This window comes from Neltuma alba, unplaced genomic scaffold (genome assembly GCF_004799145.2).
Source record: "Neltuma alba isolate B1F8T4 unplaced genomic scaffold, ASM479914v2 tig00001616_pilon, whole genome shotgun sequence".
NCBI lineage: Eukaryota > Viridiplantae > Streptophyta > Magnoliopsida > Fabales > Fabaceae > Neltuma > Neltuma alba.
In genome coordinates, this window is record NW_021632533.1 from 1 (window position 1) to 14216 (window position 14216).

Genomic DNA, 14216 nt, shown 5'->3' on the forward strand with positions numbered 1-14216 from the left:
GAAATGCCAGGGAAGTCTAAGGAAGGGCCGACAAGGTGCACACTCGCGCACACGGGAACCACCTAAGGACAATAACCTAATTGGTCCTAGAAAATCCCCAGTTATTAATGGGGGAGGTGTCACTCTTCAAAGAGAGCTTTCTGATTTGGAGTTGGGTGAACTTCGTGAGTCCACTCCTGAAACTCATGTCACAAAGCAATTTGACAGAAAAAGTTCATTTAAACACTTGGAAAATAAAGCAGGCACTTCAGAGGACAAAAATTCAGATGTCTCTAAAGTAAAACCCTCATCAAAAGCTACTTTTGAATCAGGAAAACGATCCCCAGCCCTTGTAAGCTCTAGTTTTCCTAGCAATTTGGAAAGCACGAATAAAAGGAAGAATGCAGATGATCATTTTGAAGATTCAACAAGGTCCCATGTCAAAGCAATGCAGTCTCATCCGCAGCATGTGAAAGATCACATGGAAGTTGGTTCTCAGATTAACAAATTGCCTGAAACAAATGGTAAGTCTAGAAATAATGAAGCTGGGGTGAGTCAAGGTATTGATTTGGAAGGAAGGGAAAGCAATAGAAGAGGGCCCACTAATGCACTTAAGCATGACTCTAGACGTTCACATTCCATGATGGAAGTCGTAGACAAACACATAATCAATTGGAAGAGATGGCCGATGGAGGTAAGGATTCAGTTTTGGGAGAGAGAAATAACAGTGATCAAAAGAGGAGAGAATCTTCTTCAGATGAAAACAGTTGCTCTTATTCAAAGTATGAAAAGGATGAGCCTGAGCTTAAGGGACCTATAAGGACTTTCTCTCAGTAAGTGTCCAATCCTTTTTCTTTTCCATCTTTACTGCTTTAAAGCTCCTACTCCTGCATGTGATATGTATTTACTTTGCTATGCTAGATATAAAGAATATGTTCAGGAGTATCGTGACAAATATGATAGCTATTGCTCCTTGAACAAGATTCTGGAGAGTTACAGGTAACGAGCCATACAATTTAAGGTGTCTGAATTTCAGGTGGATTTTTGGTTTGTTGATCCAACGTCTCCCTGAAAACTTGCAGGAATGAGTTTCTTAAACTAGGCAAGGACTTAGAATATGCTAAAGGCAGGGACATGGATAGATATTATAACATCTTGGGCCAGCTGAAGGAATCCTATCAACGATGTGGAGAGGTATGTTCTATAGGGCTTCTCTTGCTATATATTATTGATATGGTAATCAAGTGTTTAGTTAATCCCATTTTTTATCATTTTATTGTTCCTCAACTGTTTCTGGGCCCTTTTCTTTGTTCGTATCAGATGTACTGACTTCATCTGTATACTTTCTGTTTCATAATCTTTTGTGCATGATTTGAGTTGCAGAGGCACAAGAGGCTGAAGAAAATATTTGTCGTGCTTCATGGGGAACTCGAGGTAACTATATATATATATATATATTATCTTCTTCTGGACCTGGGAAAAAATTTCCATAGCCACAGTAACCTCTTTCTGTATATTTCCTCACACCTATTTTACCTGGTTGTGCAGCAACTTAAGCAAAGGATCAAAGACTTCGCTCACTCGTAATATAAGACTGCTGATAGCAAGTACCTTTGTGTATTTTATACAGAAATTAAAAACTCTTCCTTCAGGCTTTAGAAGTTCGAGGTGGTACATTACAGTCAATAGAGTAGATAAATTCTTGTGTAGATTTGATGTCCTGCTTGTCCCTGCCCCCTCCAAATCTCATTGTAACCATAGACCTGTACATAATTTTTTTTTTTTTTTTTGGGTTCATGTACATTTCTCCTCAGCCCAGGTCCGGCATTTTTGTTTAGCCTGACCTTTTTAATGTTTAATCCTGGGAAGGACATTTGATCAATTTAATTTTTCTTTTCCTTCTGAAACAAACAGGTTGAGCTAGGCTCAGCTGGGAAGAGTTGTAGGATCGACGGTGAAGTTCATAATTTATTTAATCTTAGGTTGTTCAGCATGCAACAAAGAAATCGATAAATACAAGGAGGAAATCTTCCCACAGCGTGCTGTTTGCGCTTGGATGAGGTTCATCGGTCCTTGTCCAAGAATTTTCACAATTTTGGATGAGTTTTAAATGAATTATAATTATAATTGTTTAATTGGCTAAGATTGTTTAAGATTAAAACAAAAATTAATGACAATTCTTTAGATTAATTAAAAAAAGTAAAAAGTGTATATTACTAGATTATAGGTTCATATTTTTTACATGGAGTCAGGTGATTTGTGCGTATAATGTGGTTTTTTCTAGTAAATTTTGTATACTACCTCCGGTTCTAATTATAAGAGCCAGTTAATTAATTTGAAGAGATTAAATAAGTTGAGTTAGTTATTTATTCTAAATAGGTGTTTTTTTTAAAATATCCTTACTGATCAAGTGTATTGACTAGAACTATTATTGTTATTATTGTAAAAGGGTTATTTTGGGAGAAAAAAAGTGTAAATATGAGAGATAAAGTGAAGTGGAGTTTTATATTTATGATCAAAATAAAAGTCAAACAGGATTTGTATTAAAGACGGGACGGTAGTATTACTGTTATGTTTTGCCTATAATCCGTCAATTAATTCGCTGTGATGAATTTGAGTCTAGGAATCGTGAAATGGTTGCAAATTGAAAAAAAAGAAAATTGTATCAACCTCCGTTTAAAATGTATGACAAGAGGGGCGATATCTATAAATAGATTTTTAGAAAAAGTTTTTTATGAGATAATTATCTTAATTTAATAAAAAAAATTATATCCATAATGTATTTCACTAAATTTTGATGGCAAGTATTCCGAAATCGCAATTTTTTTGCTAAATTTTATAAAGGTGAGATAGAATGGAGAATAAGATTGGCCCACCTAACGGTTAACGAAAGTTGACGTATATTAATATACTGTTTCTAACAAACTGCCTATAATTTATATTTGGGGTAATACTCCTCCGATTCTTAATATAAGATCTATTTAATTAATTTGATTAGATTAAAAAAATTAGATAAGTTAGTTAATTATAAAAAATATGACATTTTTCTTAAAACACCATAATCATCTTCCTTAATATCCTATTTCCCTTTTTTATTTGATTATGAGTGAAGAAGTATCCATAAGGATAATTTAGAAAAAAATTGATAACTATGAAAAATTCTTATATTTAGGACTAAAATCAACTTAACAATCAAGTTTTATATTAAGGATAGGAGGAGTACAAAATTTGTACTTCAAGTTTATCTTCATTTTAGTTTTGGTCCTTTAAATTTTAAACTATGGGTTTTGCTTCCTCAAGTTTCTTTTCATTTATAACATTGATCCCTATAATCCAATAAAACTTGAATCATTTTGCCCTTTCATGGACCAAAACCTATAGTTTAAAATTTGAAGAACTAAAATCAAAATAAGAACAAACCTAAAGGATCAAAGATTATATTAATCTTTTATATTTTACTACAGAGTAATTAATGTGAGCCAGGTCAAAGTGTACCCAGTTAAGTGATCTCCTAATAATTGTGTGTTAAAATTTAGATTCCAGCCTTTGCTTAATGATTTTTTATCATTTAATTCAACCCTTATTACTTAACAAAAATTGCTTTTTCAACATGCATACATACATAATGATGATCAATTTTTCATTAAACATCTACATACATATAGAACATTGTAGCTAAATTCCCATCGGTCGAATAAAGCTTATTGTTGCTGTTGGCAAAAAAAAATGCTTGTTGTTGCTCGAAAAAACAATAAATTTGATTGAAAAGTTTGGTTAATCAAAAAATCGTATAGGCAATGGACATTTTGTTCGAAGCACAAGTATTTATTCTTTCTGACATGTTTTCTAACTACTCGTTTGGATAAGAGAAAATAAGGGGGGAAAATGAAAAGAGAAGTTTTCTCTTATTTGGAAGAAGAAGAAAACGTTGGAGTATTAAAAAACTAAAGAGGAAATAGAATGTAAAACCCACCCTATTTTCTCTCTTACTTTTCTCTCTACATACAGAGAAAAAATGAAGAGAAAACTCATTTTCTTTTCACGCCCTCCATATTTCATTTTTATATTATATTTTTAGTATTGCATAACGTATAATTCATTTATTTTCTAAGAAGACGAAAGCAGCCTCTTTGCAACAATACTCGCCATGAAACATTAGAGCAAGCAAGTTCTAGTTCCCGCTAAGCGCCTGTTTAGTGAGAGGAGAGCAGAAATTTTACTGATTTTTCGTTTGGTTTAAGAGGAGAGAGGGATAATTAAAATGCACCATCCTCTCTAAACCCCCTGATTTAGAGGGGAGGGCCAAAACCTCCCAACGACTGAGGTAAAAGGACAAACGGAGAGGAGGAGACGTGGGAATTGCGGAATGCCTCTGCAATAGCAGTATTCGAAGCCGCTAAAAACATATGCATCTTATTTCTTTTCCTTGAACTGATTTGTCACATAAATACTCATTCCGGAGCTAATGCTTTCATAGATTCAGGGCTGAAGACTACAAATTGAAATGCATTTTTCATATTCAAGTGCTTTTAAGGAAACACAAAGGTTACATGACACACTTCCAGCTCAATACCTAATTCTCCTTCTATCCCAACCCTTCCTTGTCCATGAAAAATGCAGACGCCGGGGCAAAAATAATTTCAGCGAGACAAGTCGTGGGAACAAGTCGCCCAACAGCAGTGCCGCTGCAGCTGCATGTGCAGTTTAGCTGCCTCTTCTAGAGAATGGGCAGAAGAATCGGATTTTTCAGCCAGATAATGCTCAAGCATATCATCCTCATCATCTGTTATCACACATAAAAGATATGATTTGTCAGAATTTTCAAAATTTTGAAACATTAATTAGAAAATAGAGAAGTAATTGATTTTGACGATGTAACATCATATCAATCTTGACGGGGAGAGAAAAAGCAGACCTTCCAGATCATCATCATCAAAGTCAATATCATCCTCATCCTCCTCGTCAGATCCCTCAGTGACGGGTGCTGCACCTTTCTGTGACAAAACAGGATTGACTAATTATATTTTTATTAACAAAAATTTTGAATCATCGAACTGCTAGGATCTTTCGTTTTGCAGCCAGCATGAACAACGCTGCCCATCCCATCACTTTCTTCTTCAAACTAAGAATTACTTTTAGCAGCATTGTTCTACAGGACTCTCTCAAACTGGGTAATACTACAGCCTCATGATGCAGCTAGTGCAATACCATAAGGGCAATAAGTTCAAAAGGTCTAGAGTTAACAGCCTGATGTAAATGTAATGCGAATTTATGACCATTTAGCAGCCTTACAGTACATTTTTCTCAGCAATCAGGTCAACCAGAGGGGTCAAAAGGATTCTTCGAAGTTGAAAAAATACCAACACCTCTTTTTTTTTTTTGGCCAATACCAACACCTCATAAATTCTTAAAAATTATAAAATTGTTAGGGAAGTGTTAAAAAGTAAATATTCCAACCTAACGTTGGACTACATAAGAGAAAGCAATAATATAGGAATTCGGAAGTCAAGTACCGTTGAAGCTCTTCCACTTTCAAACCACTGTCTACCAGTGAGCTTCTTTTCCTTCGGTGCAGTAAGTGCGGACTCCGGCATTAGCCTGAATGCAGCACAAAAGATTTTCCATCAGTATAACAAGTTAGCAATAATAGGAGCGGCTGACTCTCTTATTATCTGACGCTAAACAGAACATATAACAGTTCATCCAGTACGGTGAATTCAAAATATACTCTTTAGCTCAATTTTAAATTTTTTGACTAAAATATCATCCACTGATCTGAATACACAAATATGTATTATAAACAATATCCACAAACAAAAGTACAATAATGGAGAGTATTTTAGTTAAAAAATTTAGAATTGAAATCAGGTGTGGTACAATTTTTGTTTAGGGAACGGTCCACGTATATTTTAAAAATAGAGAAGATTGTAGAATTCCAGGAAAATTCAGGGAATATTCATGTAATTTGACTCTACTTTCTAAGAATATAGTTAATTCAAAATATAACCAAAAATTGATCACAATACATGTTAATTGAAAAGGACTAAAAGTCTAAAAACAAATGCCATGATGCACAATAGCACCTTAGCAGCCACCTGAGTAGCTAGTTTATGACTGCAACTCAATTAAAGAACACCCTTAGTACCCTCAATATTATTTAAAAAACAGAAACCGGGAGATCTAGAATTGCATGTCCAACTATAAAGGACTTACTTGGCTCGTTCCAATGCCAGTTCCGCTTCAAACCTTTCTCTCCATGCCAAAAATGTTTCAACAGTAACTGGTTCCCCATGCGGTACTACTATCTGGGAAAGATGACAAACAAATCTGTGTCATGCAACAGTTTCAAGTTCCAATTTACAGGAAAACACAAGAAATTACAAGAGGAATATGATAAAATGAAAATTATATTCTCATCTTAGATAGAAATCAAGCTACGAATATGAGAAGGCAAACAAACCACTGGTGCTGTCATCTGTGCTACTGTAAACGTTGAGAACAAGAGGATTATTCTTCAAACCATTGACAACATCAAATAATTATATATACAAATGAACGTACATCCCATGTGACCATCTGCCACACATATAGTATGCAGAGAGCTTTCTGATAGAAACAAGTTGTTTAAACCTTAAAGACTTTTTATTTTGCAGACATTTCTTTTTATTGTGAAGAAGTTATTAATCAGGTCCTCTCCATAGTTTTTACTCTGTACAATCAGAACAGGATATATTGGCCTTTTCTCATATTTCTCCTATTCTATATATTTGTGCTCTGATTTATCAGTTAGCCTTACTTCTACATGCGGAACCAGATTTATAAACTCTATAACCCTCTTTCTTGACACTAAGCTCCACTTTCTTCATTCCAATTACTCCTATGGTCTCTGCCAAGCACCCTTCTGCAAAAGGTGTTAGCACAAAACTTGGTACAAGAATCACGGCACATAAATCACATGTAAGCAAGCTAAAATGGTTTATTTCCATTTTTGAAAAGTCAACTTCAACAGATAAAATCCAGAATTGTCATGTAATAAAAATGTTATAACATGATGTAATATTCAGCCTCAGCTATCTTGCTGCAGTAACACACTAAAAAATGCGCAGAAAAGACGTCCATATTAGAAGTCAACATAAAAAAAAAGTTAGAGGGAAGACCAGAACGCAAAAGAGACATTCTTACATCATCTTTGGCAGCCTCTTCAGCTTCAGCGTCTCCATTTGTATCGTCTTGAAAAAACCGTTCAGATAACCACTCTTTAGCTGAGGTAACTAGAGTGTAGATCATCGCCATACCAAGATTTTCCGATGCCTGTGGACCACAAGTTTTATGCACAAGCTTTCATTATATAACCAGTATATGAATTGGATTTTAAATTCTAAAACCATCAAAAACTGCGCAACACAAAAATGTGTACATAAAAACTGAGAAAAAAAACTAAGTGTGGTGGTTGAAAAGTCTTCCAATCTGGAAAATCATTCAATACAGTCATAGCAGAAAAGCCCGATACATTCATTTCAAATTGCTTAAGATTAAAGACCACCTCTTCCTGAAGTTTCTCTTTCAAAATCCTTAAATCTTCACTAGATATACCCCGCAAGCTGAAAAGTCAAGAGGAAATAGAAAATACATCTTGTTAGAGAATACAATGAAACTATTCATAGGCTTTCACTCAGCAGTTGAAGCTCTTCAGTTAAAGTGGTTTGAACAGTTGAGGCTCTTCAGTTAAAGTGGTTTGAACAGTTGAGGCTCTTCAGTTAAAGTGGTTTGAACAGTTGAAGCTCTTCAGTTAAAGTGGTTCTTCAAATGGTCTCAATGTCTCTATCAAGAGTTTAATCCCCATGCCCTCATTATCACTTGAAATTTAGTCTCAAGACATGGTTTGGTACCATAAGCTTTGTCCAATCCTCAGGCCCATAGGGCTTCGATGTCACTAGAGAACATGATAGAACTGTTCATGGGCTTTTACTTAACAACTCAAGTTGGGACTAGAAAGAGGTTTGTGACAAATCTTCACGTTGATCTATAATAAAATAAACAAAATAACATGCTAGAGAACTATGCTTCATACTGAATGAACAGAGACAACCATAAATGATAGAGAGTAGTCCTGTCCTCCTGATGCGCTTAAAACAGTGACAAAACAATAAAATTGACCTCTTCAAATTCAGAAGTGGAGGTTCATCTGGATACTTCTCTGTGTGTGAGAAGATCAAAGCCAATTGAACTGCAACAGAAATTTCAAATACATTTGGAGTCAGAAGATCCTATATAGAAAAGATAGTAAACTAATGAAAATTCATAGCACAAATTTGAAAAGAATAAAATAACAGTATCTTAGGAAGAAACCCAAAAGATATTTAGAGCTCCAGAGAAAATAACCTGGATCTGTCATTGACTCATCTGTATCATCCTCCTGTATGTCATATTGCAAATAGACACATATAAGTTTAATGCATGTGATGAGGAATACCGAATTTCCCAGGTACTTGCCATCAGCAGCAGAAGGAGATGGAGAAATAACAGAAACAAGCCTAACTTTTAAACCTACTAAGGCCAAAATTCTGAGTGTGCATAGATTACTTTATAACGAAAGGAAAAAAGATTAATTCCATATGTTGTCCAAAACAAACACAGGTCTTTTTGTTTAATGTAAAATCTGCTATTCCTTTCTTGTTTATGTTTTAAAACTTGAGAAACTACAATAAAGGAAGGGAGAACATTTACCTGCGCAGATACTTTTATCTGAAAACATTTACTGGAAGTACTTAGGCCACTTTCACCAGAGTGTATCTCTATCACAAACAGTGAAACAGAATATTATGCCTTCTCCCAAGAGGAAATAGTAAGGAAAAGCAGTAAATTATTCTTTTTCCAAAAAAAAAAAAATGCTTGATGAAAGAGAACCCTATACCTTTGAAATCATCCATAAGTATAGCTTCCAAAGCTTCTATTTCCATTTCTTGTTCTTGTGCATAGTCTGTGTATGTGGTCAAGTTTAGTGACATTCATGATGTAATAATGGCACACAACACAAGTATAACATATTGCCCTATGAATTGCTTAGCAATATTCCATAGCATGAAAGTAGACACTCACCCTTTATTTGAATAAAGCACAATTCAGTTCATCATTATTCCTCCTAACAAAGTGCGTTGTACAAACAGCTCAAGAAACTGTTACATTTTATGCAATAATATAACAAATTTATTAAAGATATAGAAAGCCATTATTTAGGATTATGGTCTACTATTCTATTATTTATTTTCTAAACTATCTGCAGACCTTCACTCAGACATGAAAATAATCGAATTTACATGTCCGTCAGCACAACTGCACAAGGAGATGAGGAAATTCGTATTTCATTATGTACAAAAAAATCAAGGATCTTCAAAACTTGGCCCATGGAAGACTTGTTTAAAAGGCATCTGGCATTTAATGAAGCAAAAATATCAGTCAGATACAGCAGCTACCCCCCCCCCCCAAGCGACTTGGTTAAAAGGGTTCAGATTGCGGTTTTGAAATCTGTAGTAATAACAGTGTGGTAATAATAATACTGTCAGGATTGTAAGTATTGCAGGGCCTCGGTAAACATTACAATTAGGAGCAATGAAGTCCATCAAGCAGCAGGACAGTATCCATTTAAGCTATATCCTAGTGCAAGCAAGACCAATTTCACACATTTTAAATATGATGAAGAATTCCGTGTTGGTGAAGAATTCAAGCAACATAATTTCACTGAACAAGAAACAGTCTTGAATGATAACAAGCTCAAAAAGATCAGAATGCACAACTGAAGTAAATAGAACAAAGTTTATCGCTTTCTGAATGAAACAGATATTTCGTGAAAAATTGCAAATACCTGTCATAGTTGGAATCTGCCTGATTTCTGGATTCTTTCGTTATTTACAGAGGCCCCTGAGTTCGATGAAGTAGGCAGATTGCCCACGAGCATACACAATCCCAGACAAAAGCCAATTATGCGAAAAGACCCTAGAAGCAAACCCCGTCTTAAACGTACCGTTTAACCCCCTGTAACCTTTTTCATTTTTTATTACAGGTTAACTAGTGATAAGTTGAATTTGTATGGATCTTGAAAAGATTTGTTTAAAAGTTGATTGGTCTGTCAAAGTGGACAACCCGCTAACACTTATTTATTTTTTAAATTTTTTTTACTTTTTAATTTTTTTTCTTATGCAATATCCAAAAAATATAATGAGATTTTTGTTTTTTATTAAAATATTTGATTGAAAACATCAAATAAATTATTTAGATGTTTTTATAATAATTTTAGATATGATATAATATATAATAATATAATTATAATAATTTTAAAAAAAATGTGGGTTAGCCATGCGGGCCTTGCGGTGTGAGTTTAAAAGATTGTTTACTGGGGTTGGTAGATTGGACTCGTGAGTTCAACTCATATTACCAGTTCTACTTGATATCTTGTAAATGTCAGAAATCCTTTTGTTTAAGAAAAAGAAAAATCATAAATAAAGACCCTTAAATGTATAAAATTGTAAAATGAGTTCTTGAATTAATATAATTACTTGAACAAACCGAATCTTAATTTGCAATTATGAAATAATAAAGAAAATACCAAAATACTATTTTTTTTCTCCTCCTCCTCCTCCTCTCCTCTCCTTCCTCTTCCTTCTCCTTTTCCCCCAACCCCCTCCTCATCCCCACCCCTATCTTCCCCACCCCACTTCATCGTTCCTACCCCTACCCCACATTACATCTTCACCCTTGCTAAATCCCCAGCGACGTGAGAACACTTCATGACAAAAAATGCAGAACACTCATTGCTATTCATTATCAGACGCTATCGTAGAGAGTGAGAATTATCATGGCAGTCTCCCTTGTATCTTTTCTTGAATTAACCTCCTCCATTTCTCTCACTTGCTTGTGGCATTGTGAACATTAAATGGGTGACTATGGAGTTGCTGTACCACCCCCATGGAGTAGTAAGTGAAGGCAAAGAGTGTGCCATCTTTTGGCAGTACTTTCATAACATTTTTCAAACCTGATTTTCTATCAATCCTTCGAATTCAAATGGCTAATTGCAAAAACTGACTGTTGTCAAAACATTTATAGTTTTTTGTTATTTGACTTATCATTGTTGTAATTTCACTTAGTAATATTGTAATTGCAAACTTGTTATTATAATGGAAATATTATGACATGACAATCTGAAAATATTAGTCTTTTATTTATGGGCATAACAACTTTAAAATTTTATATTTATTAGTTCTAATTGATAGGAATGTAGATCTATTTAATATTCTGAAGTTAACAAGAAACCAGTCACAGGCTTGTAATTTTATTCACTAAACTTATTATTTAGCTTACCATTTTTGTCATTTGGCTTACTATTATTTTCACTTAGTAGTGAAATATAGAAATAATGTTAACTTTTTATGAAACGTAATTTTATGAGAAACCCAGTCACATAATTGTTATTTCACTTATCACTCTTGTCCTTTAGTAGTAAAATGTGAAAATAATAGTAATTTTTCATAAAACTTAATTTTATTATAAACCTAGTCACAAGCTTATAATTTTGTTTACCAAACTTATTATTTGGCTTACTACTATTGTCATTTGGTTTATCGTTTTAGTCATTTGGTAGTGAAGTGTGAAAATAATGACAACTTTTTATAAAACTTAATTTTATAAGAAACCCGATAACAAAATTATTATTTTACTTACCACTTTTGTCATTTTACTTACTACTCTTATCGTTTGGAAGTGAAATACGGAAACAATGATAACTTTTCATGAAACTTAACTTCATCATAAACTTAGTCATATGTTTGTAATTTCGCTTAGCAATCTTGTTATTTGGTAGTGAAATATGAAAATAATAACAACTTTCCATGAAACTTAATTTCATCTAGAACCTAGTCACATGCTTGTAATTTCACTTATTAAACTTGTTATTTGGTTTATCACTCTTATCATTTGGTTTACCGCCCTTGTCATTTGGCAGTAAAATGTGAAAATAATGGTAACTTTTCATGAAATTTAATTTTATCAGTAATACAGTCACATGTTTATGATTTCACTTACTAAACTTGTTATTTGGCTTACGACTCTTATCATTCGGCTTATCGGTCTTGTCATTTGGCAATAAAACGAGAAAATAATGGCAATTCAAGTTGAAACATTTAATAATCTCAAATTCAAATGTTATTTTAACAATATATAATTGTCATTAATAAATCATGACAGTGGCCACTTATCAACAAAATAAACAATATTAAACCTATCTTAAATATAATAATAGTATGTATAATTTATCTCCATTTTTCTATTGAGACTGTCTATGGAGATTTCGTCCTTCTTTTGGACTTTTATCCCTTGTCAGCCCCTGCAAGTTAAGTATATTAATAGTATGTACAATTTATCCCTATTTTTCTATTAAAGCTAATTACATGTTGGTTCACATTACCTGTTACGAAAGATAATTGCTCATCAAGAGGCCGCTTACATGCCATGAAAGCTAACTATATATCAGAAAAGGTAATTGAATAATTGATAATTGGGAAGATTGATTGCATATTGTGAAAACTAATTGCATACTATTTCCGGTCTTTAATATATGAACTAGTTAAGTAATTGGAGTAAATTAAGAAAACTAGTTAAGTTAGTTATTTGTAATCAATAGATATTGTTTTTCCTAAAATATCTTTACTAATCAAGTGTATTGGCTAAAACTATTATTATTATAAGAACCGGTTTGGAAAAAAATGAATAAATGTGACAGATAAAGTGGATTGAGGTTTTATATTTAAGACTAAAATAAAAGTCAAATGAGTTTTTATATTAAGCACATGAGGTAGACTAAAATAAAAGTCAAATGAGTTTTTATATTAAGTACATGAGGTAGTATTAAAAAAAGTCAATTGGATATCATGAAAGCTAATTGCATACAAGGAAAGATAATCACATAGAATAAATTAAAATCTCATTATAGAAAATTATATAAACATTCATGACATTATGCTAGTGATATAACTATTATATAATTAAATTCAGTTAGTATATTAAAATTTGAATATGAACCTACGTTTTTATTGAAGCCCTAATGAGACTAGCAAAATTAATTAGGCATTTCAGAATTTAGTTAAGTAACCCAACTTCCACTCTTTCTTTTTTCCAAGCCAACTCATTTTTTTATGAAGCCACATCTACCAGGGACCAATTTTCACTCCACTTACGGCTAATAGTAGCCATCGGAGCGCCAATCACTGGTGCAGATGGCAACTAGTCACTGACATATTTGACTTTGGAGAAAAAGAGGTTGTTTTTTTTGGGGGGGGGGGGAGATTGAGGGCAACTTAGTTATTTAGCAAGATTTTGTAATACTCAATTAGTCCTCTTAGCTTGAAAAGGAAGTTGCTAAAAGTGGAGGTTTAAACATGAATTTTAGTATTTTATCTGGATTTAATTATAAGTTAAATAGATATTTCTCATGGTTAGAAGTTAATTAAGAAAGGTTATACAAAATCCGAGATCAACTATGTGAACGGTTATTTTGTTATTTATAATTTATAATTTGTAAATGGTAAATACTTGCCCATTATACAGTTGATATTTGATCAGTGACCATGAGCCTCGAGAAAAAATTGTTTTTAGAATAATCACAATTAAAAACTTCATAAAAAATTAATATAAGATGAGGACCTCAAAGTGATAAAAATAAAAATTTGAGTTGTAAATTTAGGAATTTCAGTTATAAACTCAATCTTATTTTTGTATTAATTCCCTTACATGGTGTTTACTTATCATTCTTCTTTTATATTTCAAAGCACAAGCTTTTTTTTATAACCGGAAACCACAGGGTCAGAGTAAGTGCATTTGCCCAAGAGTCAAGACATCCACCTTGGACCTTGGTCATATTAATATTACTATAAAATATAAATTTTATCATTTATATCAAAAATTATATGAGAGTATAAAATCCTGGTCATATACATAACTGTTGTATATTTTAAGTTTGCAACATTTTCACTGTTTTAATGGAAAAAAATGGCACTCACTCACAATTGACAATTCACACCCAATTATTTTTCTTATCTTTTTTTTTTTTTGCCATCACTTATTTTTCTTATCATGCTCTTCCTCTCTCTTATATATTTTTATTTAATACTATCTTTACTCCTTGATATAAGACTTCCTTTTACTTTTATTTTAACCCTAAATATAAAACCTCAATCCACTTTATCTTT

General features: G+C 33.0%; 2 protein-coding genes across 2 annotated transcripts; one reads left to right on the forward strand and one right to left on the reverse strand.

The window, feature by feature from the left end:
• The first annotated feature begins 640 nt into the window (after positions 1-640).
• Positions 641-1955, forward strand: LOC114759763 (uncharacterized). The gene is made up of 5 exons (XM_028949009.1): positions 641-812; positions 901-978; positions 1062-1173; positions 1363-1413; positions 1528-1955. Exons 1-5 carry the CDS (start codon positions 661-663, stop codon positions 1564-1566), a joined length of 432 nt encoding a protein of 143 aa, XP_028804842.1. The 5' UTR covers positions 641-660; the 3' UTR covers positions 1567-1955.
• Positions 1956-4365: 2410 nt separating this feature from the next.
• On the reverse strand, positions 4366-9950 carry LOC114759747 (RWD domain-containing protein 1-like). The gene is made up of 11 exons (XM_028948988.1): positions 9842-9950; positions 8894-8959; positions 8707-8774; positions 8362-8395; positions 8137-8206; positions 7523-7580; positions 7162-7290; positions 6193-6284; positions 5493-5577; positions 4895-4973; positions 4366-4762 (listed from the first exon to the last, which is right to left on the reverse strand). The coding sequence occupies exons 1-11, from the start codon at positions 9846-9848 to the stop codon at positions 4620-4622; spliced, it is 831 nt and encodes a 276-aa protein (XP_028804821.1). The 5' UTR covers positions 9849-9950; the 3' UTR covers positions 4366-4619.
• Positions 9951-14216: the final 4266 nt, after the last annotated feature.